The 26,085-nt window shown below is 42.9% G+C and overlaps 1 protein-coding gene across 1 annotated transcript in view; it reads right to left on the bottom strand.

Moving 5' to 3' along the window:
• INSC (inscuteable homolog (Drosophila)) overlaps positions 1 to 26,085 on the bottom strand; it is a 145,550-nt gene that overhangs the window by 63,995 nt on the left and 55,470 nt on the right. The window contains exons 3-6 of the mRNA XM_008574984.1: positions 18,593 to 18,938; positions 17,487 to 17,539; positions 16,073 to 16,196; positions 3,445 to 3,558 (exon numbers count right to left, since the gene is read on the bottom strand). Coding sequence (XP_008573206.1) covers positions 3,445 to 3,558; positions 16,073 to 16,196; positions 17,487 to 17,539; positions 18,593 to 18,938 — 637 coding nt within the window. The remainder of the gene's footprint in view (positions 1 to 3,444; positions 3,559 to 16,072; positions 16,197 to 17,486; positions 17,540 to 18,592; positions 18,939 to 26,085) is intronic.

Below are 26,085 nucleotides of genomic sequence, written 5' to 3'. Positions count from 1 at the left end.
AAAAAAAAAAAGAAATAAGGTGTGTGGGACATTTAAGCACAGTGTCCAGCAATACTTGAATGTTAGCTACTGCTATTATATATATTTCACTCTCCCCTGACCAGAGTTGTCAAGCATTTTCCCTGTTCTAGATTTTTTTTTGAGTCAGTGATTCAGAGAGTCTGGCCATGCTTCAGAATCACCTGTAGGGCTTGTTAAAATGTAGCTTATTATATCTTACTCCAGAACCTCAGTAAATCTTGGGTAGGGCAAAAGTATCTGTGTTTTCTACAGACTTCCTGAGGAATTTTGATGCAGAGTGAGAACTAGAGCCAATGACCTGGAGCATCTGCCTTTGACTGGCATTTTAAGTCTGTTGAAGGACATAACTTTGCTTCCAATTAGAAAACTGGTCTATCTCCAATGGAGTTATTTCTGAAGTCAAAAAGGAAAAATGAAACAGAAGACCTTACTGAGGTTCTAGGGCTACCAATTGTTTATATTTGCTCTAAGCATCTGGAGGCCAAGCACAGGGGCAAATTAACCATGAATGATAATCTCTATTGTAATTAACGAAAACCACTATCCTTTTCAATTTCATCTTCCCCTAATGCAGTATTGCAGTGACTGCAGGGATTTTTTGAATCCAACCAAGAAGTTGAGTTAGGGGATACATTTGGATTGGGTTTGGTGGGATATGTTCATGTAACTGGCATCACTTTCTCATGCAGATGTTATTGCAATCCAACCTGGTATAGAATTGGCTTCCAAAAATACCCCTGAATTATTTTCTTATCCTAAATATTCACTTTCCTAAATAATTTCAAATTCATTATTTTATAATCTTTTACTTCAATGGGGCCCTAATAATTCTATAAGCTTCAGGCTCCACAAATCCTAGATCTCCTCCCAGGTATGTGCTGTAAGTACAAAGAGTCCTTTGGAATCAGAGCCCACAATTTGAGCACTAGCAACTCAACTTGCTAGTTATGTGTCCTTGAGCAAATATTTAATCGCTCTGTTCTTCAATACCTCCATTTGTATGAAATGTTAGCACCACCTTCCTCACAGCATCATTATGGGAATTACATGAGATACTATCTGTATAGTGCCAGAAATACAAGGGTACTTCAAAAAGTTCATGGCAGGATTCATATTGTCTTTTAATTCTATTTTTCCATGAAGTTCTTGAAGTATCCTTGTATCATAGTCAATTTCCTTTCAATATATATGAATCTAGCTTGAGTTTAAATGTCTCTCAGGAATGCCGTGCTAGCTTCATATTTCTCAAAGTGTGGTACCCCAGGAGCTCGCACTAGAATTGGGGGACATGAGAGATGGGGGATAGGAATGTTTATTAAAAATACCCCACATCTGGGCTGGCCCAGTGGCGCACTGCTACAGTGCGCCGCTTGGGAGCGCGGCAGCGCTCCCGCTGAGGGTTCGGATCCCACATACAGACCGGTTCCCGCTCACTGGCTGAGCGAGGTGCGGGCCCAGCACCGAGGGTTGCGATCCCGTTGCCAGTCCCGGTCCGGTACGGGCGCAACACTGAGGGTTGCGATCCGTTGCCAGTCACGAAAAAAGACAAAAAAAAAAAAAATACCCCACATCCAGTGAATCTGTATCTGACCAAAGGGAGACCCACCAGATAGATACTCAACAGCCCCTCAGGGGTCCCTACAGAAGTTAGGGGTTGAATCAACCTCATATCCCTCCCACCTCTAGAGATTTGGGATCTATGAATTTGTCACTTGCACACTCAGTCTTCTTCAAGGGCAGGCGTTGCACTGAGTGCTAAGGATACAGAGGTGATCCAGACGTTCCTGCCTTTCAAAAAGCACACAGCTTAAAATACACAAGAAAATAAAATGTGGTAAGTGCTGAGACAGTGCCTGGTACTCTATTTACACAGCACAGGTGGGGACATCTGAGGGTGTCTGGGAAAGCAATACAGAAAAACACAGAAATGGGTGTGGAATGCTAAGTATGTGTTTTCCAAGCGGCAAAGGAAGAGAAGGGCCTTCAAATCATGAAGACACAAAGGTGTGAAAGGCAGGACTTACCTTGCCCATGAAGGACCACCAGGAAAAGAAAAGTTACAAATGGCTGAGAAAGGACAAGGCCAGCGGGAGGCGTCACTATGAGAGGAGCAGTGGACCTCTCGCCAGATCCTGCCCTGCAGGCAACCAGACTCACAACCATCTCATCTCGGGGCTCACCCACACCCGGGAAGGCATTTCTTTGCCCTCCCCCTCAAATGTAGGACACATCCTACAGTGCTGGGGCGGGGGGGATGTCTCTGGTCTCCACATCAGCCTGCGGGTGGGAGAAGCTGGTAGGAGGGCTTAAAAAGAGGAACATGCAAACAGCATTAAGATGAATTCCTTAAATGAGTCCACTTTGCAGTTTAACCTGCGTTATTCTCCCTTCCTGTTTTCCTTGGGAAAGCCCCTGCATTTCCTTTCGTGTGGAGAATTGCACAGCCTTCTCTTGTGTGAGAAGGAAGGCTTAGGACGGGCAGAGAGTGGGTGCATTCTGGAACCCATGTTGTCTTGATACCTGCTGAACACTGGCCAGTGTCCTTGGTGACAAAATGATAGAAGACCCAGATACTTGCAGGCTATTCCTCCTATCTCTCCTGATAACACAGCTGCTGATTATTATAGAGTGTAGGTCTTTATGGTGACATCTCTTAAGAGATGTGGATGAGGCTTAAACTACAGACAAGTCTATATGAAAAAACTTTCCTTTGAATCGGAATTGAGACATTACCTATCTTATGATGCCAGGGGGCCACATGAAGTCAATCAATCTTTGAAAATGCTACATGCCAAATGGTCTTTGTATTCATACATCATCCTGTGGACACTAGGGACACCACAGCTGCCAAGAAGGGAAGGATGTGTGGACTTGGAAAAGGGTTGTCATTTATAATAGACACTGCATAAAGAAAGATGACAGAGGCTCTGAGGGCACCAGCTTTTTGTCTCAAGTGGGAAGTAAAATCAGAGGGGCTGGCCACCTATTAAAAATGGAGACATCGGGCCGGCCTGGTGGCGCACTGCTACAGTGTGCCGCTTGGGAGCGTGGCAGCGCTCCCGCTGAGGGTTCAGATCCCACATGCAGACTGGTTCCCGCTCACTGGCTGAGCGAGGTGCGGGTGCAACACCGAGGGTTGCGATCCCATTGCCGGTCCCGGTCCGGTACGGGTGCGACACTGAGGGTTGTGATCCATTGCCAGACACGAAAAAAGACAAAAAAGGAAAAAATAAAAATAAAAATAAATAAAAATAAAAATGGAGACACCAAGGTCCAGATAGGAGAGTTGACCCTCCCAAGGTCACATAGCAAGCTAATCGGGAGCCAAGACAGACCTTCTGAGCCAGCTATTCCCACCAGACACGTGAGCTTCCTCTCCCTTTCCCCAGGCCTGCCATTTTGGCCCTTAACCTTGAGGCTCACCTTGGCTATGATGCGGCACAAGGGAGCCCCCTCCTGGGTCAGGCTGAACAGATTCCCTGTGGTGGACTCGGTAGTGTAGATGTTGTCCGAGGCATCAATTTTTCTCACCAGTGCCTGAGAAGAGAAGAAAAGTGAGCTGGTTACTCACCTCATTTATTCTCTGCTCATCTTCCTTATTGGAATACCAGTGGGTCTATGCTTCTAACAGCCTCCATAGAACATATAATCCTGCCCCATCCACCGCCCCACTGTAGGGGCAACAAGGTTCTAGCTTTGGGAAAGACATGTGTCAGGGTGAGGTCTAAGCTACATTTCCAGAGAGATAGGATAATTTCCAACCGCTGGGGCATGGGCAACAAATTTGCCCTGCAAAACTCCATCAGAAAACCAGCTCTCAACATTGATAGCTTTAGCAAACACTATGTTGTTGTGTGACTGGCTCCTAATGGGAACAGAAACCATCAGTTAAATAAATAAGCCACCAAGTTGAGAACTAATGAGTTGCTGCTACAGCTATGACCAAAGAATCTGCTCATTTTGAATGGCTATTAGCCGATGGTGAACTCCAGCTGGGGGATGGGCTCAGGAGTTAAGTGAGGAGAAGCACTCTAAACTAGCTTACTGCTTGGGGGACATTTGCGTGGGGTGTATAGACGGGCAAAAATGGCAACAATGTGAATCTTGTCAAAAAGTGGGAACTCAGTGAGGAATGTCATATTGATCAAGGCTGAAGGATCTGAGGCTAGTGGTGAGAGGCGCTGGGAATGACGAAACATAGGACCAAGGGAGATCCAGGAAGGGAAACAAATAGAAGATTCAGTAACAAATAAGATAGAAAGATTATTCTTAGGAAAGTTTGGCTAATTACTGAGGAAAAGCTTTTCACATTATCTTGAGACCACTTCATAATCAGCCATTTGCTTTGGAGCCTGTGATTCATTGATTATAAATGATTCCTACCTGCTAATTAATGCCAGTTGCTCAAGTTTCTCCTGGGAGATTTGGAAGTAGAGACTGGGGAGAGCTGCCTCATGCAAGAAAGTAAGAGTTCCAGAGCTGGGTGGACTGAGCAGCTACTTGTGCAGATCCAATTGCCATGTCTATCTTAAAATATTAAAATAACCCTGATGTTATGAAAAAGACACTCTAAGGGAAATGAGGAGCTCTGAGTTCTAGTCTCAGCTTGCCTTTACCACACTGTGTTGATGAAGTGTGCATGTGATTGAAAGCACGGACTCCAGGGCTAAAGTGCCTGTGTTCAAATCCTGGCTCTGCTGCTTCGGTCTATGTGCCCTGCAGCAAGTACCTTAGCCTGTCTTTGCCTCAGTTTCCTCATCTGTAAAATGGTGGAAATAACAGGGTCTATCTCTTAAGGTGCTTGTGCCCATTTCTTAAGGTTGCCAATATATATAAAAGACTTCCAAAGTCTTTGCTATGTGGAAGCAAAATAAAATTGTTAGCAGTTATTATTTTATGATCTGGGGCAACTGAGATAAACTCCCTATGCCTCAGTTTCCCCATTTGTAAAATGATTAAAATTAAGGGGGTTTGAGGTTCAAGGTAAATAGCTCTTCCTTTTTTCTTCTTTATTCAAACTCATAAAATTCTTCACACACTCAGCATGCTAAGCCTCTACATATAGCAGTTTAAGATTAAGTGTGTATTTAATCAAACTACATTAAATATAAAAATTATTCTCTAAGATTTGATGGATGCTCCGTGTTAGAGATTCAACAAAAGGTAAAATTAATAACCAAGATTTGTCATTACAAATCTCTGTAATGAACATACTTCTTAGAATCCCTCCCCATGGTTACCGTAAGTAGTTACACATGCGATACTAATGCTCAAATGAAAAATGTAGATTTCATATACTGGGGTCCTGTACCTAAATGATAATTACCTAATGTTTCTGATTAGTGTTTGCGCTTGAAACAAATTAGCATTACATTAAACAATTCAAACCCAATGTCTTTTGCAATCAGCTGCTAATATTAGACCATTTATGTCTGAGAATAATTTCCTGTTATTGTCTATACACATATATACAGTAATTACACCTCAGCTATGTCTCAGTAAATCAAATCTCTGACAAAGAAAAGTTGTAAGCATCCTTTCCACAGCATAAATTTGGAAAGATATAAGATCGAAGGCTCCACTGAAATCTTCAAGGCCTGAATACCACAGTATGTCAGAGTTGGAAGGCCCTCAGAAGTCTTGTCCAATCCTCATTTCTCAGTTGAAGAAACTGAGATATAGACCTGACAAAGGTCACACATCTGCTCTGGGGTGAACTGGACCCTGACCCCTGTGAGTCCAATTTCCTGTTTTCAAATGTCAGTGAATCCATCTCCTTTAACATTGGCAGGACCTAACCTGGACGAGTGGAGATGGAAACTCAAGGCAAGGATGCCATCCAGCCTCATTAGCAGCTCTCACCAAGTAGGAGAGTGGTTCTCCATCCTAACTTCCCATTCACATCTAACCCTGTGTGGTGGTAACCAGAGTTTCTGCAACAGGAGGCATAGCTGGCTGACAGCCCCAGGCTGTGCTCCTCTGGATCTTCCACTGTGTTCTTGCCCGGGCCACACTTCTCCAGAGCTACTCCCAGCTGTGACTGAGCACAGCATGACTGTGGGACAGGAAATTCCTCTAACGGGTAACTTTGGCTTGATTCCCTGAGTCCCTTCCTACTCTATTCTTCCTTCCCCCTTTTCTTTCTCAGATGTCAGACCTACTACATGGCTTTCCGTGCCTGCTTCTGCTTCCTCCTCGTGATCCTTCACAGCATTGTCTGTCTGATCCTCTCCTGGTATCTGCTCCAAACTAACACAGCCTCTAAAAATCAAGATTCTTTTTAGAAAATTGGGCCGGCCCGTGGCTCACTCGGGAGAGTGCGGTGCTGATAACACCAAGGCCCCGGGTTCGGATCCCACATAGGGATGGCCGGTTCGCTCACTGGCTGAGCATGGTGCTGACAACACCAAGTCAAGGGTTAAGATCCCCTTACCGGTCATCTTTTTTTTTAAAAAAAAAAAAAGAAAGAAAATCAATGAGAAATTGGAGAAGTTTCTAAACTGTGCTTCACTCTATATTACAAGAAGAGTGGTAAAAGCTTGAAAACAAAAAAAAGAAAGACTTAATAGGCTGAATGACAAATATTTTCTTAAAAGACAGATTAGGCAGATAAGAAACAAACAAACAAATCAGATCTTCAAGACCAGGGGAAAGGGATAAAAAGGAGTTAAGGAGATGCATGTAGTCTGCTCTAAATAAGGAATTAGAAAAGGAGGATGTATTTCTAATTGTTTCTTAATGAGAAAGAGCGGTCTCCCTGCAACCCAGTGAAATCTACCAGAAGGGAGGTAGACCCTTGAAGATCAGGTTGAAATGAGTTCCTCAGAGGAAGCCAGGAAAATACTGGCTCTTAAAGTTTAGATAGAGAATCTATAGTTAAGAAGCCCATCTATGTAAAGGGGTTACTTAAAATGTAGGCAGATCTGACAGGGTGTGGTAGATTTTTTAAAAGACTACAAATTCTTTTCTATTCCTTCCATAGAGAGATGAACTCTAATTCCCCTGCCCTTGAATCTGGGCTGGCCTTAGTACCTTGCATGACTAATAGGAGCCAGCACTTGGCAGGAACGATGTCCTGGTACCTCCAAAGCTAGTTCATAAGAAGCCATGAAGTTTCTACCCAGGCTTCTTAGAACACCATTTTGGGAGTCCTGAACTTCCATGTAAGAAGTTTGATAACTCTGAGACTGTCGTGCTAGAAAATCCATGTGTAGAATCCCTATCAATGCTCTCACCTGAGACCAGCCTTCCAGCCGTCCCCTCTAAGGAAACACACAGGTGAATGAAGCTGTCTAGGATTCTCCAAACCATCTGCCAGCTGAACACCACCTCTGTTGATGCCACATGGAATGAGAGAATTACTCAGCCAAGCCCTTCCCAAATTTTTGACCCTTAAAATCATGAGATATAATTAAAATGGTGGTTGTTGGGATTTTTTTTAATGCTTCAGTAGAGTTCTGGAACAAAGAAAAACACTGCAGAGATCAACATATTCAAAGGATTACTGGATACATTTTCAGGTGAAAGTTTTTGGAAGTAGGGATGTAGTACTGCCTGTGTCCTAAAGGAACATACTGGAGAAATGCATGAATTAGAGCTCTGAGGGAAGGCACAGAGATTGGACAGACTGAAGAGATGTTAGACAAAGTAATAATTAATTCTGGGCTCACATTAGCTATTGGCCAAATGGAGAAAATACCTCTTTGAAGGGAATATTCCATTTAGAAAGGTAAATGTGGATAATATGTGTTAGAACTGGGGGTTTTGGGCAGACCCAGAATTTAATTGATTTCATTTCTCAAAAAGGAAAATCCCAAAATCTCGAAGAGTTTGTTGTAAAAGCAAAAGAATGTGCAAATGTGGGGATAGCTTCTCAGACCCAGCTGCTGTAGGCATTCTGTGAGTTAGGGAACGAAGAGACCCATGTAAGGAGGACAGCCACTGTCAGAAATTCAAGTGAGTCTCCCTACAAGGAGTAGGAGATTAACAGGAGGAAAGAGAACACTAGAGGCATAGTTCATAACTGCAAGAAAAAAAAAGATGTAGCAGAAAGAAATACTAGTCAAGGCCGGAATACTCAAAAGGTGAGGACAGATGGTATTCTGAGAAGCACCTGGCAGAAGGTACTGGTCCTCACTAGGCCATAGGAGCCAGACTTTGGGAACATCAGTAGTGGCCTCAATTTAGGTATCTGCTGAGGGTGATTCTTCAAATGTAGCAAGTCTGGAACCAGAAGGAAATCTCCCTGGAAGATAGGGGTCTTAAGGCCTGAGAGAATCCTCTAATAAAAAGCAGAGACAATAGCCATCATGATATAGAACTAGGAGTGCCTGTGCAGCCTATGTCAAAAGAGGTTTTTCTCATTTGACCCTAAAAAGGTTTTAAAAAATATATGACCCCTTAGACATTTTTAGTTTGACAGCTAAAATTTTTCGTCATAAATTTAAAAAACAAAGTTGAGGAGCTGAGAGCAGCCCCCTCTGCCCGGAAGCAGGCACGAAACAGATGTGTCCCGGGTCCTAGGAAAGAGCCAAGGACAGCACACCCTGCCTGGAAGCAGGCAAGGAGCACGCCAAAAACACCTCTTCTGCACGGAGAGCTCACCACAGCCACCACCATAGGCACAGCTGCTGCAAAAGCAGCTCGACACCACAGCAGTAGCCACAGTCACCATAGGCCTGCCGGGCAGCCTGCAGACACTCAGCTGCAGTGACACAAGGAGAGTCAATAGCAGAGACCAGAAAAAGAAGAGGACATGTCTGTCCTCAAAGTCCACTCCAGCGTAATAGAATAATGAACTGCTCTACCACGCCCCTGCTTTATTTCTGATATTAGTAATTTGTCTTTCTTTTTTTCTCGGTCAGTCTAGATAAAGGTTTGCAAATTTTGTTGATCTTTTTAAAGAATCAACTTTTGGTTTTGTTGACTTTCTCTATTGTTTTTTAATTCCCTATTTCATATATTTCTGTAATCTTTGTTATTTCCTAGTTATTATTTGCTTTTGGTTTAGTTTGCTCTTCTTTTTCTATTGTCCTAAGGTAGAAGTTTACATTACTAATTTGAGATTTTTCTTATTTTTAATATAGGTGTTTACAAGCATAAATTTTCTTCTATGCACTGCATGAGCCCTGCATCCTATAAATTTTAATATGTTGCACTTTGATTTTTATCTCAAAGTATTCTCTAATTTCCCTCTGATTTTTCTTTTTATCTATTCTTTATTTAGGAGAGTGTTGTTTACTTTCCACACATCTGTGAATTTTCCAAATTTCCTCCTGTTATTTTGGTCAGAGAACATATCATCTATGATCTTAGCCTTTTAAAATGTATTAAGACTTGTTTTGTAGCCAAAAATCAAATTTAAAATTAATTAATTAATTTTTAAAAACCAAAAAATGAAAAACAAAGTTGGAAAGGATGTAATTTCCAGAAGATTATAAATATTGACATAAAATAAAACCATTACATCACTCTTTCATATGTATGCAATGGGATCTAAATACCAAAACAACTTGATACAATCATCATCCATGTAAAAATACATGAATAATTTCTTTCTTTAAATTATGCATCTCTTCTTTTCATCATTAAATTTATATTCCCATTCCAATTTTCTATCAGAATTTTACCTTAATGTAATACATTTAACTTCTAAAGTGTTTTATCGATCACCCTTATTACACTTTTTAAAATTTGAAATTTTGTTTTATTTCCTATTACTATAGGGCTTCAAGTGTTCAAAAATAATCTTTCCTTGGTCGAGTTACTGTAACAATTATTATCAGCACAATTCGTCAAAAAAAATAAATAGGTTCTAAATGTTGATAATTATATATCATAAAATTAAATTTTTATTATAAAGAATATCTCTTAATGAGATTAATGGGGGTTTTTATACTTTTTAGGCTTTCTAATTCATTCATGCATCCATGATTGAATATTGACTTACTACTATATTTTAAAACGTAAACTGAAAAATCTTGTTTCCTTAAATCCACAGAGGGGAATGCGAGGAGTTTGTATAGCCACGTTGCTCAATCTTTTGAGCACCTGCTGAGTTATGTAATCACATAATGATCGATCATCGAACACTATTTTTAATGATTTGGCAGCTGATGACTCCTCTAAATGGTCCTCCTCTAAATTGGTAAAAGCAAAAAATTGGAAACCACTTGACTTGCAAAAGCATTTGTTACCCAATCATTAGAGTCATTCACTCACTTTCTCAATTTCTGGGAAAAATTCCAAAAGTATTTTACCAAGATTTATCAAATAACTATTAATTATACCCATTACTTTTTCTCTTACAGCATCTCAGGTCACCTGAATTATTCAGAAAGGATTGGGAAAATCAAAATATTATTAATTTCATTGCCAATATAATTTTTTAAATGAAATATTTTTGTGCTTCAAATATGTTTTAGCAAAATTTTGAAGCTACAGCTTTTGCATATTTAATTTATGTAAAATACCCACCCTATAACCTAATTGGCAAAGACAGTCTTTTTAGTCAAGCCAATTGGCCAAGTCAGACTTCTCTGAGTAAAAACCTGACTTCATTTTTAATTAAAAAAATGTTTTGATATGTTTCAAGAAATGCCAAAACCACTGACAAATAATCATGAAGATTGTTTTCTAAGGGAAAATGCTAAAAACTGTCAATATTAAATAATGTAGACCTAAAATAAAATTTGATTTATTTGCATGTCATAAAGCCAAGATAAAACAATTTACTAAATTTGTAATACTGCAAAGCAATATGTAGCCAACATCTTAAGTTAATTATAAATCTAAGAATATGATAAAAGGCTTAGTATTCCTTCAGAAAATAGGTGTATATATGTATTAAATTTTGGTGTTCATCTTTAGGAAATAAATAAGAACTGAGTATTAAAATTTCAGAGATAATTCTACTAGTTTAGGAGCTCTCATGATCAAACTTCACTATGTACTGTGTTTCAAAAAGGAAAAAGGTAGGGGCCGGCCCGGTGGCGCGTAGCAGTGCGCCGCTTGGGAGCGCAGCGGCGCTCCCGCCGAGGGTTCGGATCCCACATACAGACCGGTTCCCACTCACTGGCTGAGCGAGGGGCGGGCGCGGCACCGAGGGTTGCGATCCCGTTGCCGGTCCCAGTACGGTACGGGCACGACACTGAGGGTTGTGGTCCGTTGCCGGGCATGAAAAAAGACAAAAAGGAAAAAAAAAAAAAGGTATATACTGCTTAAATCCAATTAGTCCAGTTGCTATCAATTTTTTCTTTTGTTAACAGGAAGCAAAAATTAGCATAAATATTTCAAAAAGTATTTTGACAAAATAGACTTTAATTGCTTTCTTAAATAATGTGAAAAAATAATCTGAAAAAAAATCATGTAAAACTTGTATCTGTATTTTATCCAATAACTATTGGAAAATCTGGTCATTCTCAAAAGTATTCCAGTTACATTTAAAAGAAACAGTATCATTAACCTTTAGAGTCTTTGGCTCTTCAAAGATGATTTTCTTTCCAGCTAAAGTCACGTCCTAGGGACGAGTATGAAAAACAGCCGAAAGAAATTGCTTGCATTTAAATATGTGCCCTAAAAAAGCCATTTTTTGTGTTTGATGTGTCCTACCAGCACTGTCTTTGTTTTGGTCTTGGGACAATGTCCCTCAACAGCCATATGCCATTTGAGAATCAATCGATGAAAGGGATGAAATAAATTGGAAATTTTCATAACCACCTTTCCAACCACATACTCACACACACTCTACCACATATGTGAATTCAGAAAATCCCCACACTGGGAAAAAATACACAATATCTAATGCTGCTTTCAACATAAATAAGTATAGAACATGGAAAAATCCACAGAGGCCTAAGGGTTATATGGTTCATGAAGGAAAGCTTTTCCTTTGCTGGATTCTTCATCCTTACCCCTGGGTTCCTGCACAGCATAACAACACACTGTAAGATTTGAGATGGGTGAGGAGTATGCATTTCTTTTGGAAAGTAATAGAAGGCTATAAAATCTCAGTGTTTTTTTTTTATTATTGGCAAGATCATTTTTAGGAAAGAAAACAAATGAAAATTGAACATCTGGAAATAGATTTTCTTAAAATTATGTGCTTGCATTTCTCCTGGGAAATCTTTGAGAACTTGGAGAATGTGATACATTTGAAGTGGCTTGAAGACCACTGGGCTAAGTCACCTCAAGGAGCACAAACCAATGCAGTCTGTGGTGGCAGAAACACAGTGCTTGGAGGGAGCTAGAAATTAAGATGTTTTGGGGCCGGCCCGGTGGCGCACTGGAGAGTGCGCCACTTGAGAGCACGGAGGCGCTCCCGCCGAGGGTTCGGATCCCATGTGGAGACCGGTTCCCACTCACTGGTTGAGCGCGGTGCGGGCGCAACACCGAGGGTTGCGATCCCGTTGCCGGTCAGTAAAAAAAGACAAAAAGGCAAAGAAAAAAGAAATTAAGATGTTTTGAAGATGCTGAATGGGAAAGAATGCAAATAGATCGAGTCCTTGTAAAGGAGGTGCAAACGCCTGACTTTGCAGGAAGATGAAAATGTATCAAATACCCTTCAATAAGAAAGGGAACATTTTTCTCCCATCTATGGCAAACATAGTACCACAATTAATCTATGGTGGATGCTTTCCTCTGGTGAGTGTATGTTCACAAATCTTTGTGGACTATGGACAGCAGAAATAAACTGACCTCCTGCCCAGGCTACAGCCAGGACGGTGTCCACCACCCCTCCTCTTTTTCCCAGCTACAGATGAGCTTCTGTTAAGGCCTTTGGCAACCTTAAGGAAGAGTCCTGGGATAATATGTTGCATGGAGTTCCTGCCCTAGGGATTCAGGATTGGCCTATTTTAACTTTCTGTGAGTTTAGGGTTCATGTGGTGATAATGCTGTGTATCCAATGTACTAACTCTTTGGACCCCTTCAGTTATGGTTGGGAAAGACTAGCACAAATTGAGAAGTCCTTAAGGAAGCCTCCCATTCCTGTAGAGACAGGTTGGACTGCAGCTGCTGAAGGAAAGTCGACTTCCTTCACACACTGAAATGAGACCCTCCTGGCTGAGAGGAACAGAATAAGAAAACTGAAGAAATTGTATTGACCTATGAATTTGGGACTTTGAATTGTTACTAAGAGTTAAGGGATTCAGTTTTGGTCTTTTGGGGTTTTTTTTTTTTCTTTCTTATTTTACTTTATTTTCTCCTGGGGAACTTCAGAATGGGTCAGGAGCCCACATTAAAATTTTGGACATTTTTATATTTCTCATCTGTCAAGTAGGTGTGGATAATCTTTGTGCTGCCATTTAGTCTTATTGCAGCCTCTGCTTACCTATATTGGAAAATATGACTGAGCAAAATTTGAGAGTGAGAAATAGAATAAGAAGAAAATTTTGAGCTTTAGCTGCAAAGCATCCTTACAGATAATTTATTGAATGCAATATTATGAGTCATTTCTGAGTCTTTTAGGAACAAAATCTAAATTGCCCATGGTGATTCCAGAAGGATCCATGAAGTAACTGAAGTTGTTATTTGAGGGGAATGGCTTCATGAAGGTGGAAAAGAACTGCCCCAAAGACAGGTGACCTCCTCCCCCAAGGGACCCAGCCACACTCCTGCCTGGCCACAGCTTAGGTGGGGTTTCAGCAATACCACCTCTTCTGGCTTGCTCCCCACCCCTCTATGTCACATCGGTGAGAGCGTAGGGATGAGTTATCTGTTGGGTGAGTTTTGAAGAAACTGAGTATACTCAGCTTAGCTCCTGCCCCTCTTAAGAAGGCCCATCTGGTCTGACCTCTGTCTGGGGAAAGGTGCTTTTCCTTCAGGCAAGGCCTGAGGTTGTCCAGCTCTGCCTGGGACAAGGAGGGAAAATTTAGTTGTGAGATGAAGTTTTACCAAGCTAATTTAGCCACAGAGCCAAAGCTATGTTCCCATTTTACTAGAATAAATGTGATATCTTAAACTGAAATAAAAATGATTGTCTGAATGAACAGATGAAAGAATATCACATCTATCCACACAAAGCTTATTCAAGGATTTAAAGATACAGGTAAGAGTCAATTTGTTCAATAGAGAGTCCCTAAGTCTTCTTCACATAAATCAATTTTTATAAGTCATCTTCTCCTCTTGTCTTCCACATGGTTTATTCTTTAGTCCCAGATAGACTAATCATCAATTCTCATTAACTTCCCACTGGTAGCCCCTAACATTTAAGCCTTCAATTTTTTCCTCCCCACCAAGAGGTTAAATTATCTTAATAAGTAATTAGGAGGTTCCCTTAGCAAAGCCTGTTGTTGGTTTCCAAGGCAGAGCAGGTCTCTAGTGAACAAAGCAGATGACACAGTCAGGAGAGTGACACCAATTACTCATTTGTTATCTCATTTAACCCTAACCACAATCCATTATAGAGGTGAGGAAAGCCAGGGTCAGAGAAACTAAATGACTTGCCCAAGTTTACATAACCAGTAAGTGACAGTCAGGATTTGAACCCTGAGATGACTTCAAACTCCATGCTCAGTCCCCTACCCCACAATGCCCACATTCACAGAATTATATACTATCAAAATTGGAAGAGACCTTACAATTATTCAGTCCAATCCAACTTAATGCTTCCATTTCAGCCCTTGTAATTGAACCTGGCATTTTCAGGCAAGTGGGCTTGAAAATGGTATAAAACACAGTAGCTGGCACCTGCACCCCCAATCAGAAATTCCTCCAGGCCCCCACCCCACTAATTTCAAGATTCCTCACTCATCACTCCCTCGATTTCTTTACCCATTTTGGTCCCCATGTCCCACTGCTCCCTCTGGGACTTGATGGTCCAGTTTGGGGCACGGGCCTCCCCTTAAACCACTGCCTGCCCCTGCGTGTGATTGTCACCATTGGCTCATCCACTCCAAGTGCCTGCCCCAGAACCCCAGCTGTTGGGACTTCCTTCCCTTTGTCCCAGACTCTCAGGACAGGGAGAGGGGCCTTTGAGGACCGTTCTGTGGTTGGGAGTGTGTGAATGCCTGGGACCAGCTGCACTGACATGGGTGCAGGCCCTGTGGGACCAAGGAGTATGGACTGAGGCAGTACCAGCAGGTGAGTCAGGCCAGAAGGGCCTGGGGCCAGCGTGAAATGAGCCAAACCCACAGGAAGGAGAAAAGGAAACTCTGGGCTGGGTAGAAAGGCTGAGTTTGGAGAGAAACTGTCATAGAAAGAGATTTGTTATTTGTGGGAGGCTTTTATTTGGTGGTGGGAAAAGAATGGCAAATATGTAACATGATATTTCTGTAACTATAAATAACATGTAAATACCTTTCCTAATGAAAGCCTTATGGAATCTGTTTTACTAGGAGACTTTAAAATAGCAAAGGGCAAGGGACAAAAATAATATGTATTTAACCCATACTATGTGCTAAGCACCTTCGTCTCACTTTTCTTCTGGGGAAGGTTTCTTATTTTATAATGAGGAAAACGAGGCTGAGAGAGGTTGAGGAATCTGACCAAGGTCCAATGATGAACCACAATTTGAAAGTAGACTTGTCAGGTTGCAAAGCCCTCCCTCTGCCTGGAATCAAGCATGAGCCTGCCTAGAGGTAGGGGCTGAACTATATGGCCTTTCTAGATTCTTCTCTGTGGCCAAGATTTCCAGAATTGTCTTATTCCTTACAGGCACCTTAAGTCTTTGAGAATCGTAAGGACCTACTGAGTGCATTGTGACCAATAACTCAACAGAGAAGATTTAGAGTGGTGGGAACAATACCGAAAGCGTAATTGGGAGATGCCAGGCTCTGCCACCACCTTGCTGTGTGACCTTGGACAAGTCTTTTCCCTCTTTGGGCTCAAGTTTTCACATCCGGAAAATGCAGCAGTGGGCTAGATGCTCAGGAAGCTTCAGCCAAGCTCTGACAGTCTTGTCTCCCAGATGCTGGAGTTGACTTTGGTAGTCTGAGAAGGATGTTTCCCAAAAAAAGGCCACTTCAGCAGCTTCCCACCACCTGGCTCAGCCCCGCTGTCCCCTCCACGAGAATCTACAAGTGCCTCTGTCCACAGCCCAGCCTGCACTGACCTGTACCTCCCGTGTTAGAGCCAGCTCCAGTAGTTGGCCAAAGTGCTGGCCCAGCGTGCTCAGGATCTCACTCACGCAGGCTTTCATCGACTTCAGGACGTGCTCATTCTCAACCTGGAGGCACCTAGGGAGAAGAAAACATGGGGGGGGGGCACTGGAAGGAGCAGGTGGACAACCCAGAGCCACTGAAAGGGCCAGATTTGTGCTGTTCCAGGGCTGGAGTGTGGTGAAGTGGCCTGAGAGAAGACATCAGCTCCTGGTGAATCAGAGATGGAATATTCCACACCTGGACCCTTAATGTGCAGAGAAATGCTGGCCTGTGATGAGAACTGTCCATGTCACCAGGAAGAAAGGCCATCAGGAGTGGCATATCCATACTTCTGGGCTTCTCCTCAGAGAATCTACCTTCACTGTGGCCACATTCTATCTTCTCAGAGATGTTAGGGGTGTGGGGTGAAGGGTAGGACTGCAGAGGAGGGGTGCTGCAGTGCCAGGTGTTGCCTGCTCACTCTAAAGGTGATAGAGAATCTACCTTCACTGTGGCCACATTCTATCTTCTCAGAGATGTTAGGGGTGTGGGGTGGAGGGTAGGACTGCAGAGGAGGGGTGCTGCAGTGCCAGGTGTTGCCTGCTCACTCTAAAAGTGAGGCCTGCTCACTCTAAAGGTGATGGCAATGCCTGTGGCCCTTTAAGACATGGCTGCTTACAACATGCAGAAAGCAGCCTTGAGGATTTTCTCCCCAGACAGGAAGAACAGAGAGGGATCAGGCTTAAATTTATCCCTGTGGCCTCAGAATGTTCTACCCAGTAAAGCAAAAGACCCACGGAGCCCTAGGGGATGCCAAGATCCAGGATTTTCCCCCCAAGACAGGGGGCCTGGGAAGGGCGAGGAAAAATGTCAACACACACCTGGTTGTGTACATGAGGCTGAGTGTGTGTATGTGTCTGGTGTTATGTGTGTGAAATATGGAGAAGAGAAGGTGAGTGTATGTCTGTGATTACACAAGTGTGTGTTTATGTATCTGTGTATGAGCAAGTGAGTGTCTGTGAGCATCTGTTTGTGTGTGTGTGCGTGTAAGGGTGTGAGCGTCTGCTTCCACCTTGCCTTGACTCTTGCCTTGACTCTGGGGACAAGAGGGCCTTCCCAAGGCCACGGGAAACCTTTTCCTTGTTACCAACCCCCCCACCAAACTTCCCTCTCCCCATGTCCTGGCCTCACGTCTGCCTTTTATCTTATTTCTAGAGACTGAAAATGGGGCAGAAAATCTCAAAGGAATCTCTTAAGGTTTCTGATAAAAGTCAGAAAAAGGAAACTCCTAGACCACCGCCAGGCCTCCCCATTCCCACTCTGCCTGTGGGAGACGATGCCAGCCCCTTCCTCTGCCAGAGAGTGGGTCGGCAGTTCCCAATTTACCTCTCTGTGACTGCTGAGAGCTCATTGCATTTCTCCATTAGCAGCTTCTCAACCTGTAGGAAAACAGATCCATGTTATTCTAGATCAATTTTATTCAATTCAATAAGCACTGGTTGAGAACGAACCACTATGCTGGGCACTCTGGGGCATAATGATGAAGAACCAAGTAATCCGACTTGGGGAGCAGACACGTGAACTATAATACCGGGTGATATGGGTGGAGAAAGAGATCACTGTCAGCTGCTTTGGGAGCACAAGAAAATAAAACTGGGGTTTTATGCTGGGGTGTCTGGGAAGCTTCAGGGAGAAAGGGATATGTATGGTGGATTTTGAAGAATGAATAAAGTTTGCTGTCTGCAAATTGAAGGAAGGAAAAGTTGAGGCAAAGAGTAAAGACACGGTAAAAGGTAAATGATAGTGGAAAGAGAAATAGCAATAAGGGGGACTTTGGCTCATTTTGGGCCTTCAGAAGAAGAAGATTCAAAGTCATGGGCTGTGGAATTAGAAAAGCTTAAGTTGAGTCCTGCTTACACCATCTACTGCATAACTTTGGGCAAGTTACTTAGCCTTTCAGACCTTCTGTTGCCTCATCTATAAAATGAGGATAATAATGCTAATATTTTTAACCAACTGCTTTAAATGTTTTGCATGTAATAATTCATTTACTCCTCACAACAAATACATGAAATAAATGCTATTATTATATCCATTACGATAAAGGAACTGTGGCACAGAGAAGTTAAGTAACTTGCCAAGGTCACACAGCAAAAGTGATATTTGGTCCCAGGCAGTCTAGCTTTTAAGTTGGTATACTTAACCATTGTGCAGCCTCTTGCAGTGGCAGTGCCTACCTCACAGGTTGTGCAGGTTAAATGAAATATGTGTAAAAACACCTTCCACAATGCCTAGCACATAGCAGGTACTCTGTAAAGGTCCTTACTGTCTTTCTTCCCTGCTTTATGGGAAGAGGAAGGTGCCCTCCCACCCCACCCCACCCCCCCACCCTCAGGGCAGGAAAGGTCCAGACTCCACACAATTCAGACACATTCTTCTGGAAGACATGCCCACCCCCAGCGCCCACCCATCCCCATCCCGGGGCACCTGACCTGGCCCATTTCCTGCGAGGAGCTCCTGCTGACAGCACTATACTCGCTGACCATGGAGCGAGCATGGCAGGTCAGCCGGACGCTCATGCTATGCACGCGAGCCCAGCGGTCCTGGGCCAGCTTCTGCCCGATCCTGCGCAGCTCGGTGCTGATGACCCAGCCCCGCCTGAGCAGCAGCTGCAGGGGATCTCCGGGGCCGGCGCCGCCTGCCAGGATGAGGTCACCCTGCGCATCCTCCTCTAGGCTGATGGGCTTGGCCTGCAGGACGCACATGCACTCGCACTCAGTCATGAGCTTCAGGTCCTCCATCCAGCGCTGGACCGAGTCCACCTGCATTAGATGCAGCCTGCAACCAGGGAACAGCCCCGTGATGACTATCAACACGCCTGTCCAGGCCACTGATGTTTACTAAGCACCTACTGTATGCTCAGCCCTGTTCCCCCCGTTCATGAACCTTAATCATCTCAATTATTTCTCATTATCTTTATTTTACAGATAATAAGACTGAGGCACAGAAATTTTAAGGGCAGACGACCAGACTAATCAACAACAGCCAATGAAGTCTGAGAGAGTAGCAGATGATCTTTACAATAAGGGGAAATGGAAGTAGCCTAAATATCAAATAATAGTTATGTTAAATGAGCTATATGGTTATATAGTGTGCACTTATTTAAAATAATGCTTTCCAAAAGTTTATAGCAAAAGAAAAAAAAAGTGTGTGCTAATAACGTAGGGAAAGCAGTATTCAAAATGTAAAGGTAAACACACAATTATTCCAATAACGTTAAAAAGATATGTCTAGAAAAAAATATTTAAATGCTAAAGCCATTAATATGCTAAAGATCCTTTATGAGTGGTAAAACTTCATTTTGCATTTTTTCAATTTTTCTATAGTGAACATTACTTTTGCAGTAGAACAAAATTAACTTTATTTAGTACAACAGCATGAGGACATAGATTATATCTTAAGATGTTAATCAAATAAAATTCACTCTAACATTCGCTTAGTCAAATAGAAGTTGGTAATATCACATCATTAATGAAGCATTGCACATTTGTTAACTACCTTATATTTAATAGTATATAAGTGACAGGCACTGTGGAAAAGGCAGAGATGAAGACATTAAGCTTCCACTGTCAAGGAGCTTTTTGTCCACCTGAAGAATCAAGACAAACTAAGGAGGTTAAAAGACAGTAACAGATGTCACCATCATTTCACAATGGAAGACATGCATAATCACTAAGGCTGAGCTCAAATCCCTTTCTTTGTCTTTGACTTGTAACAGTCTTTTCTGATTCATCTTTCTGTGGTTAATCTTACCTGCCTCAAGCCATTCTCCACCAGCCACCAATTCATTCACTCATTCTACAAATAAGAGGGTACTTCAAAAAGTTCATGGAAAGATTTGTATTATCTTTCAATCCTAATTTTCCACGAACTTTTTCAAGTATCCTTGTATGTATTCTGTGCCTACAATCTGCCAGCTATCACTCTAAGACCAAGGCTGTAGCAGCAAACAAATAATCACTTCTCTTGCAAAGGTTACATTCAAGTGAGAGGACAGTCAGTTTTCAAAATAAATAAGCAATGTATATAACATTATGCAGGTAGTAAGTGCTGAGAAGGAAAGGAGGACAGGAAACAAGTCTACAGAGTGCTGGAGTAGAAAGGGGAGTAGGCATTGCAATTTAAAATAAGCAGATGGGAGAAGGCTCACTGAGAAAAGGACAACTGAGCAAAGACATGAAGGACATGAGGGAAGAATCCATGTGGATATCTGGAGGGAAATTGTTCTGGGGAGAAAGAACAGCAGGTGCAAAGGCCCTGGGGCAGAAGAGTCCTCAAGATGTGTGAGGACTAGTAAGGAGGAAAGAGTAGATGGAGAGTCAGTCAGGAGGGGAGATGAGGGCAGAGCAGTGGGGGAGGCGGGGGCAGATCCTGCAGGGCTGTGTAGGACAAGGTGAGGACTTGGCTTTCATTCTGAGTCAGTACAGCAAAGGGCACCATTGTGGATAGCCTGGTGGTACCAAGGTATTGAGTAAGGTTGAGTTATAAAGGTACTTTCCAGTTATCAAGGTTAAAATCATGTCTTCATGTTTACAGTTATTAATGAGAAGGAGCAAGACTTTCTGAAAGATGTAATTATTTGACTATAAGGCTTTTAATGTAATTTTTAACCACAAGGTTTATAATGTTTAACCAGGGAAATTGTACATGTGGTTTCTTATAGGAAATTGCCTTTTAAATTGTTAAAAACAAAACCTCACCAATGACCTTTCTCTTTCCCCTTACTTTCATGAAAATATTATATTTTGTAAAGAATAGGAACATATACTTACATACATGTATGTGTGTGTACATGAGAGAGGGAGAGAGAAGAGAATCATCTGAAATCAGAAATCACAGCACTCCACTGCTCATTCTGTCTCTATGAGCTCATATTTCACTTTACATAAGTGGGATCATATCACATGTACTCTTTGATTGTAGATAATTTCTTACTATCACTCCCCCGTCCTTGCCACACACCCCCAAGCCAACTCTTGGCAACCTCGTCAGTGCCATTTCATATTTTCCTCCATACTCATACATTCCTGCACAGACATATCTAAATATATATACATTTATGGGGTTTTCTAACCCATTGCTTGTTTTATAAATATGACCATAATATATACACATCTTTCCGCATTTTGATTTTCTTACTTAATATGGAAATCCCTCCAAGTTGTCCAGTAGAATCCTAAAACATTCCTTTCAATGTCTAAAAATTATTCCATGTTGTGTACATACCACAGTTCATTAAACCATTTTCCCAATGGTGGTCACTCCCTTTGTTTCTAGTTCTTGACCTCTATAAACAATGCAACAACCAACACCCTCATACATATATATGCCCTTCCACCTCTCTAAAAATTATTCCATGTTGTGTACATACCACAGTTCATTAAACCATTTTCCCAATGGTGGGCACTCCCTTTGTTTCTAGTTCTTGACCTCTATAAACAATGCAACAACCAACACCCTCATACATATATATGCCCTTCCACCTAACTATCTTACTCCTATGGCGTAGAGCCCCAGGAGTAGAATTGTTAATTCAACAGATGCTGCCATACTGGCTTCCAACAGCAACAGTGCTTCACACTCCCCCGACAACATATTAGGGCTTGCTATGTAGGTATTGAAATATGTCACTCCCTACTTAAATCCTTCAGTGCCACTCAGATCCCTAGCTCCTGGATAAGTCAAAATTCCTGAGACTTCCATGATCCGTCCCCACCTTCCCTTCCCACACATCTCCCTTTTCCATCTTCCCCCAACTCTTAGCTCCTCTGCCATAAACACTCTCTACACTCCAGGTACAGTCAACCTCCCTATTTTCCAAACACATCTCTCTCACACACAATCCCCTACAGCCCTGAACATACAGTTTCCTCTCTGAATGAAATCCTCTTTCCTTCTTCACTACCTAGAAAGCTCCTAATCACACTGAAAGACCAAGATCTACTGTCACCTCCTCTAAAAAGCTCAGCCAGAGCTCATCAGTCCCTCCCCAAGGCCCCTGCATCCTCCACTGGAGCACTAATAGCATTCTATTGTAATTGGTGTATTTATCTGAACTCTCCAAGTCTCATGAGGGATGGTCCCTTACGTCTGGCTTATTGCCAGTGCTCGGCACATAACTATCAGTTACTCAGAAAACTATGCCAATGAATGAGTGGCCAAGTGTCAGGCATTTATTGCTGTACCTCTATACCTATGCAGAAAACTTCATATGCCTCCACCACTCGTGCTACCCAGAGAGTGCACCAAGACTGGCATGATGGGAATGGGGACATAGAGGATGGAAAAATGTAGGATCATTGTGTTCTAGAGATACAGAACAGAGAGGCAAATTGAGCGAGGGGCTTTTAAGAGGCAATGAATCAACTCGTCACTCGCTCACTGACATCTGCTCCATAAACACTCTATGGTGGGCATCTGTTGCTTTGTCTTTCCAGCATCCTTTCCTCCCTCTTCTGTCAATGGCAGAGACGACTTACATTAGCTACCTTTAGGGTGGATTCTCAGGCTTCAGCTTTTCCCTTCTCTTTGGGAAAGTCCCCTCCTGTCAAACATAGGGGTTGTCCCCACCCCCACCCCCATGGCCCTTTCTGGGCTGTGTGGAAACGCCCCTGGCCATACATGGTGGTTGATCCCGAGGTGGGCTCCTGGGCCAAGATGCACTAATTCAATTCCTTCTCCTCAAATTGTGAAATTTAGAACCATGAGTCATAGAGAGTGGAGCTGTTGCACATGGGTCATGTTAATGACGACAACTTCAGTGGTTCTGTGAGAAACTCCAGGATCATTTGGGAGAGAGGAGTTAAGTCCAAGGGTTAATTTCTATTGCTTGTAGCAAAAAGAATCTTTTCTAAAACACGAGTAGATCGGGGGCGGGGGGGGCCTGGGGATGTGGCTGCACAGCTGGGTAGGCTTTGGACATGTCAAGACAGCAGGAGCATATTCCAAGGTGGGGTAGTCAAAGGGACACTAAGTAAATCCCTGGGACTAGAGTTGTACATCCCAGAAAAGAGGGAGCAGTGAGGAGGAAAGAGGGAAGGTAGACGAGGGCCCTGACCTTGAGAAGCCGAGAGTGGAGCTGTTGCACATGGGTCACGTTAATGATGACAACTTCAGTGGTTCCGTGAGAAACTCCAGGATCATTTGGGAGAGAGGAGTTAAGTCCAAGGGTTAATTTCTATTGCTTGTAGCAAAAAGAATCTTTTCTAAAACACGAGTACACAAATAACTAAGCAGAGTTGAGTCAGTGCCTTCCCTTACAGAAGAGGTCTTCGGAGAATTCAAAGGTGGGAGCTGTCCCTTTCAGTTGGAGATCGGGGGCGGGGGGGGCCTGGGGATGTGGCTGCACAGCTGGGTAGGCTTTGGACATGTCAAGACAGCAGGAGCATATTCCAAGGTGGGGTAGTCAAAGGGACACTAAGTAAATCCCTGGGACTAGAGTTGTACATCCCAGAAAAGAGGGAGCAGTGAGGAGGAAAGAGGGAAGGTAGATGAGGGCCCTGACCTTGAGAAGCTTTGAACACCAAGGTAGGGCTGAGCCGAAAACCCTAGAAGCCACTGAAGGGTGGCAGTGCAGAGCCACAGGTGTGGGGACTGGTGAGGTTGGAAGATGGCAAAACCACTGCACCTCGGACCAGCTTCTGGCACAAGGAAACCTGCATGCTAGGCAGGCTCCCAGAACACTTCCCGAGGAAGAGCTCGGGGACCCTCCGAATGGAGACTCTCGCACCTCTTACCTCTGGCCCATTAGAGAAAGAGCCGACCCAACCCCACAGCCATGGAAGAGCCAGCAAAGGAGAAGAAGGGAAGCAGAGTCACCAAATCCTTCAGGCCTGGCCCATCCTGGGAGGGCCAGGCCTCACATTTTTATCAAACCCTCCACCTGAAATTTGCATGGGAAGTGTATTCAGTTCTCGCTCTTTAAGATCTTTAAGAATTAGAAAGAGAGATTTCAGCAGCTATGTTAATTAAAATCCTAGTTGATTCACCCCTCTGCTTGTAGGAAGTAGAATGACAAAACTATTGATTCCTCCAGGATCTGCGTGTCTGTGCCTATGAGTGTCTGTGTTTGTGGGTATGAATTCATCTGAGTGTCTGTCTATAATCTGGATCTGTGTGTCTGGATGTGAGTTCATATATCCCCACCTGCACAAATACTTGGATGAGTGTGTGTGTGTGTTTATAAATCTTACATCACATAAACGTAATGATTAAAAATGGAGGGAATGGGGTTTGAGCATGGGCCACACTTAGTCACTCAGTTCCAAAGAAAAGAGTATAGAAAGGGGAGAAAAAAGTAACTTTACAGTGGAGATGTGTGGCAGACACTACCTTAACCAAGTGATCGAGGTTAACCTCACCAATGATAAGTCATGCTGATAGCATGTACCCATGATATGATATGTGATATGGTATGGTATGATATGATATGATATGATTGATATAAGACGGGACCTTCACCCCTGTGGCATTCTTCCCTCTGGTTTATGGTAACCCTGAGCCCTCCTTAATTGCCTGAACAGACAGGCCTTGAGCCAGAGCTTCCCCAGAGCTGAAACAGCCAAATGCCCAAGGGCCATGTGTGTAACAGGGACTTTTCCAGGCACAAGCCAACAGACTTGCATGGTGGTACATGGGGGTACAAAGAGTTGGCTCTGCTTCTCATAATCCATGTGACCTTAGGCAAGATGCTTCTTAGTGTTTTTTCTTTTCCTTTCTGAAATTTTTATTGAAATTTACACATAAAAGTGAACAACTCATAACATCAAGCCACAGTTTGATAAGTTTTCATAAAGTCAACATGTCCACATATCCAGCAATCAGACAGAAAATAGAATTATTACCAGTACCCTGGAAGTCTTCCTTGTGCCCTCTTCTGTTCACTCCCCAACCAGGATAACCAGTATCCTGACTTAACAACACAAATTAATCTTTTGAGTAAGTTTCTTAACCTCTTTGAGCCTCAATTTCTTCATCTGTAAAATAGAGATAATAATAGAACTTTCCACACAGGGTTCATAGAGGAATTAAATGGTGAATGTGAAGGGTCTAACACACTGCATGACACAAAGGAGATGCTCCAAAATTCTAGTTCTCTTTGCTGCCCTTCCTCATGCGTAACACTTTTACACCTACACCAATAACTACAAATATAATAATGGATGGCATTATTGAGCACATTCCATGTGTTGAGCATCATGCTAAGTGCTGTAAATGAATTATTTCATTTACCCCCCAGGACAATTGTCTGAGTTAGGTACCATTATTATCCCCATCTTACAGATGAGGAAACTGAGATACAGAGAAGTGAAATCACCCAGGTGAAAAGTAGTAGCACTGAGGTTGAGAACCTGATCTCTCTGACTCCAGAGTCTGCTCTTAGCTTCTATTTTTTACTGCTTCCAATCCTTGCTTCCAGTCCCGCTCACTCAAAAGGAAAGAAGGAAGGCAGACAAGCAGACAGGAAGACAGACAGGAAGGAAGGAAGAAAGGAAGTAAGCAGAGGAGCCATGAACAGGATGAGGCAGCTTAACACAGGGAGATGGAGAGGACGGTTTCCCGAGCAGGAACTTCAGAGGCTGCTGTGAGCAACAAGAAGATGAAGGGAAACCGTGAGCTGCTGATGCTGCCTACAGTTCTGGGGAGGGGGTGGCCAGCATGACAGACCCCAGGGCTGTAACTGCTGCCTTTCAGACCAAATCCATTCTAGGCTGTCCAGTTGCAGGAGCCGCCTTCCAGGGCGACAGCTTCAGAGAGGAGGATGGACGAGGCTCCAGTGGGTAAAGCAAAACTGTTTTGTTTTGTTTTTTAAGAATAAGCTTAAAATAACTTTTATTTCTAGAGATTGTTTACACAGATGCCTCCTTTTTCTCCCCAAGCAGCAACCAAACATACTGAGAAAAAACAGAGCAGACTAATAAGCTCA

Source organism: Galeopterus variegatus, unplaced genomic scaffold, assembly GCF_000696425.1.
Source record: "Galeopterus variegatus unplaced genomic scaffold, G_variegatus-3.0.2 Scaffold1124, whole genome shotgun sequence".
Lineage (NCBI taxonomy): Eukaryota > Metazoa > Chordata > Mammalia > Dermoptera > Cynocephalidae > Galeopterus > Galeopterus variegatus.
This window is presented reverse-complemented; position numbering and strand designations above follow the sequence as displayed.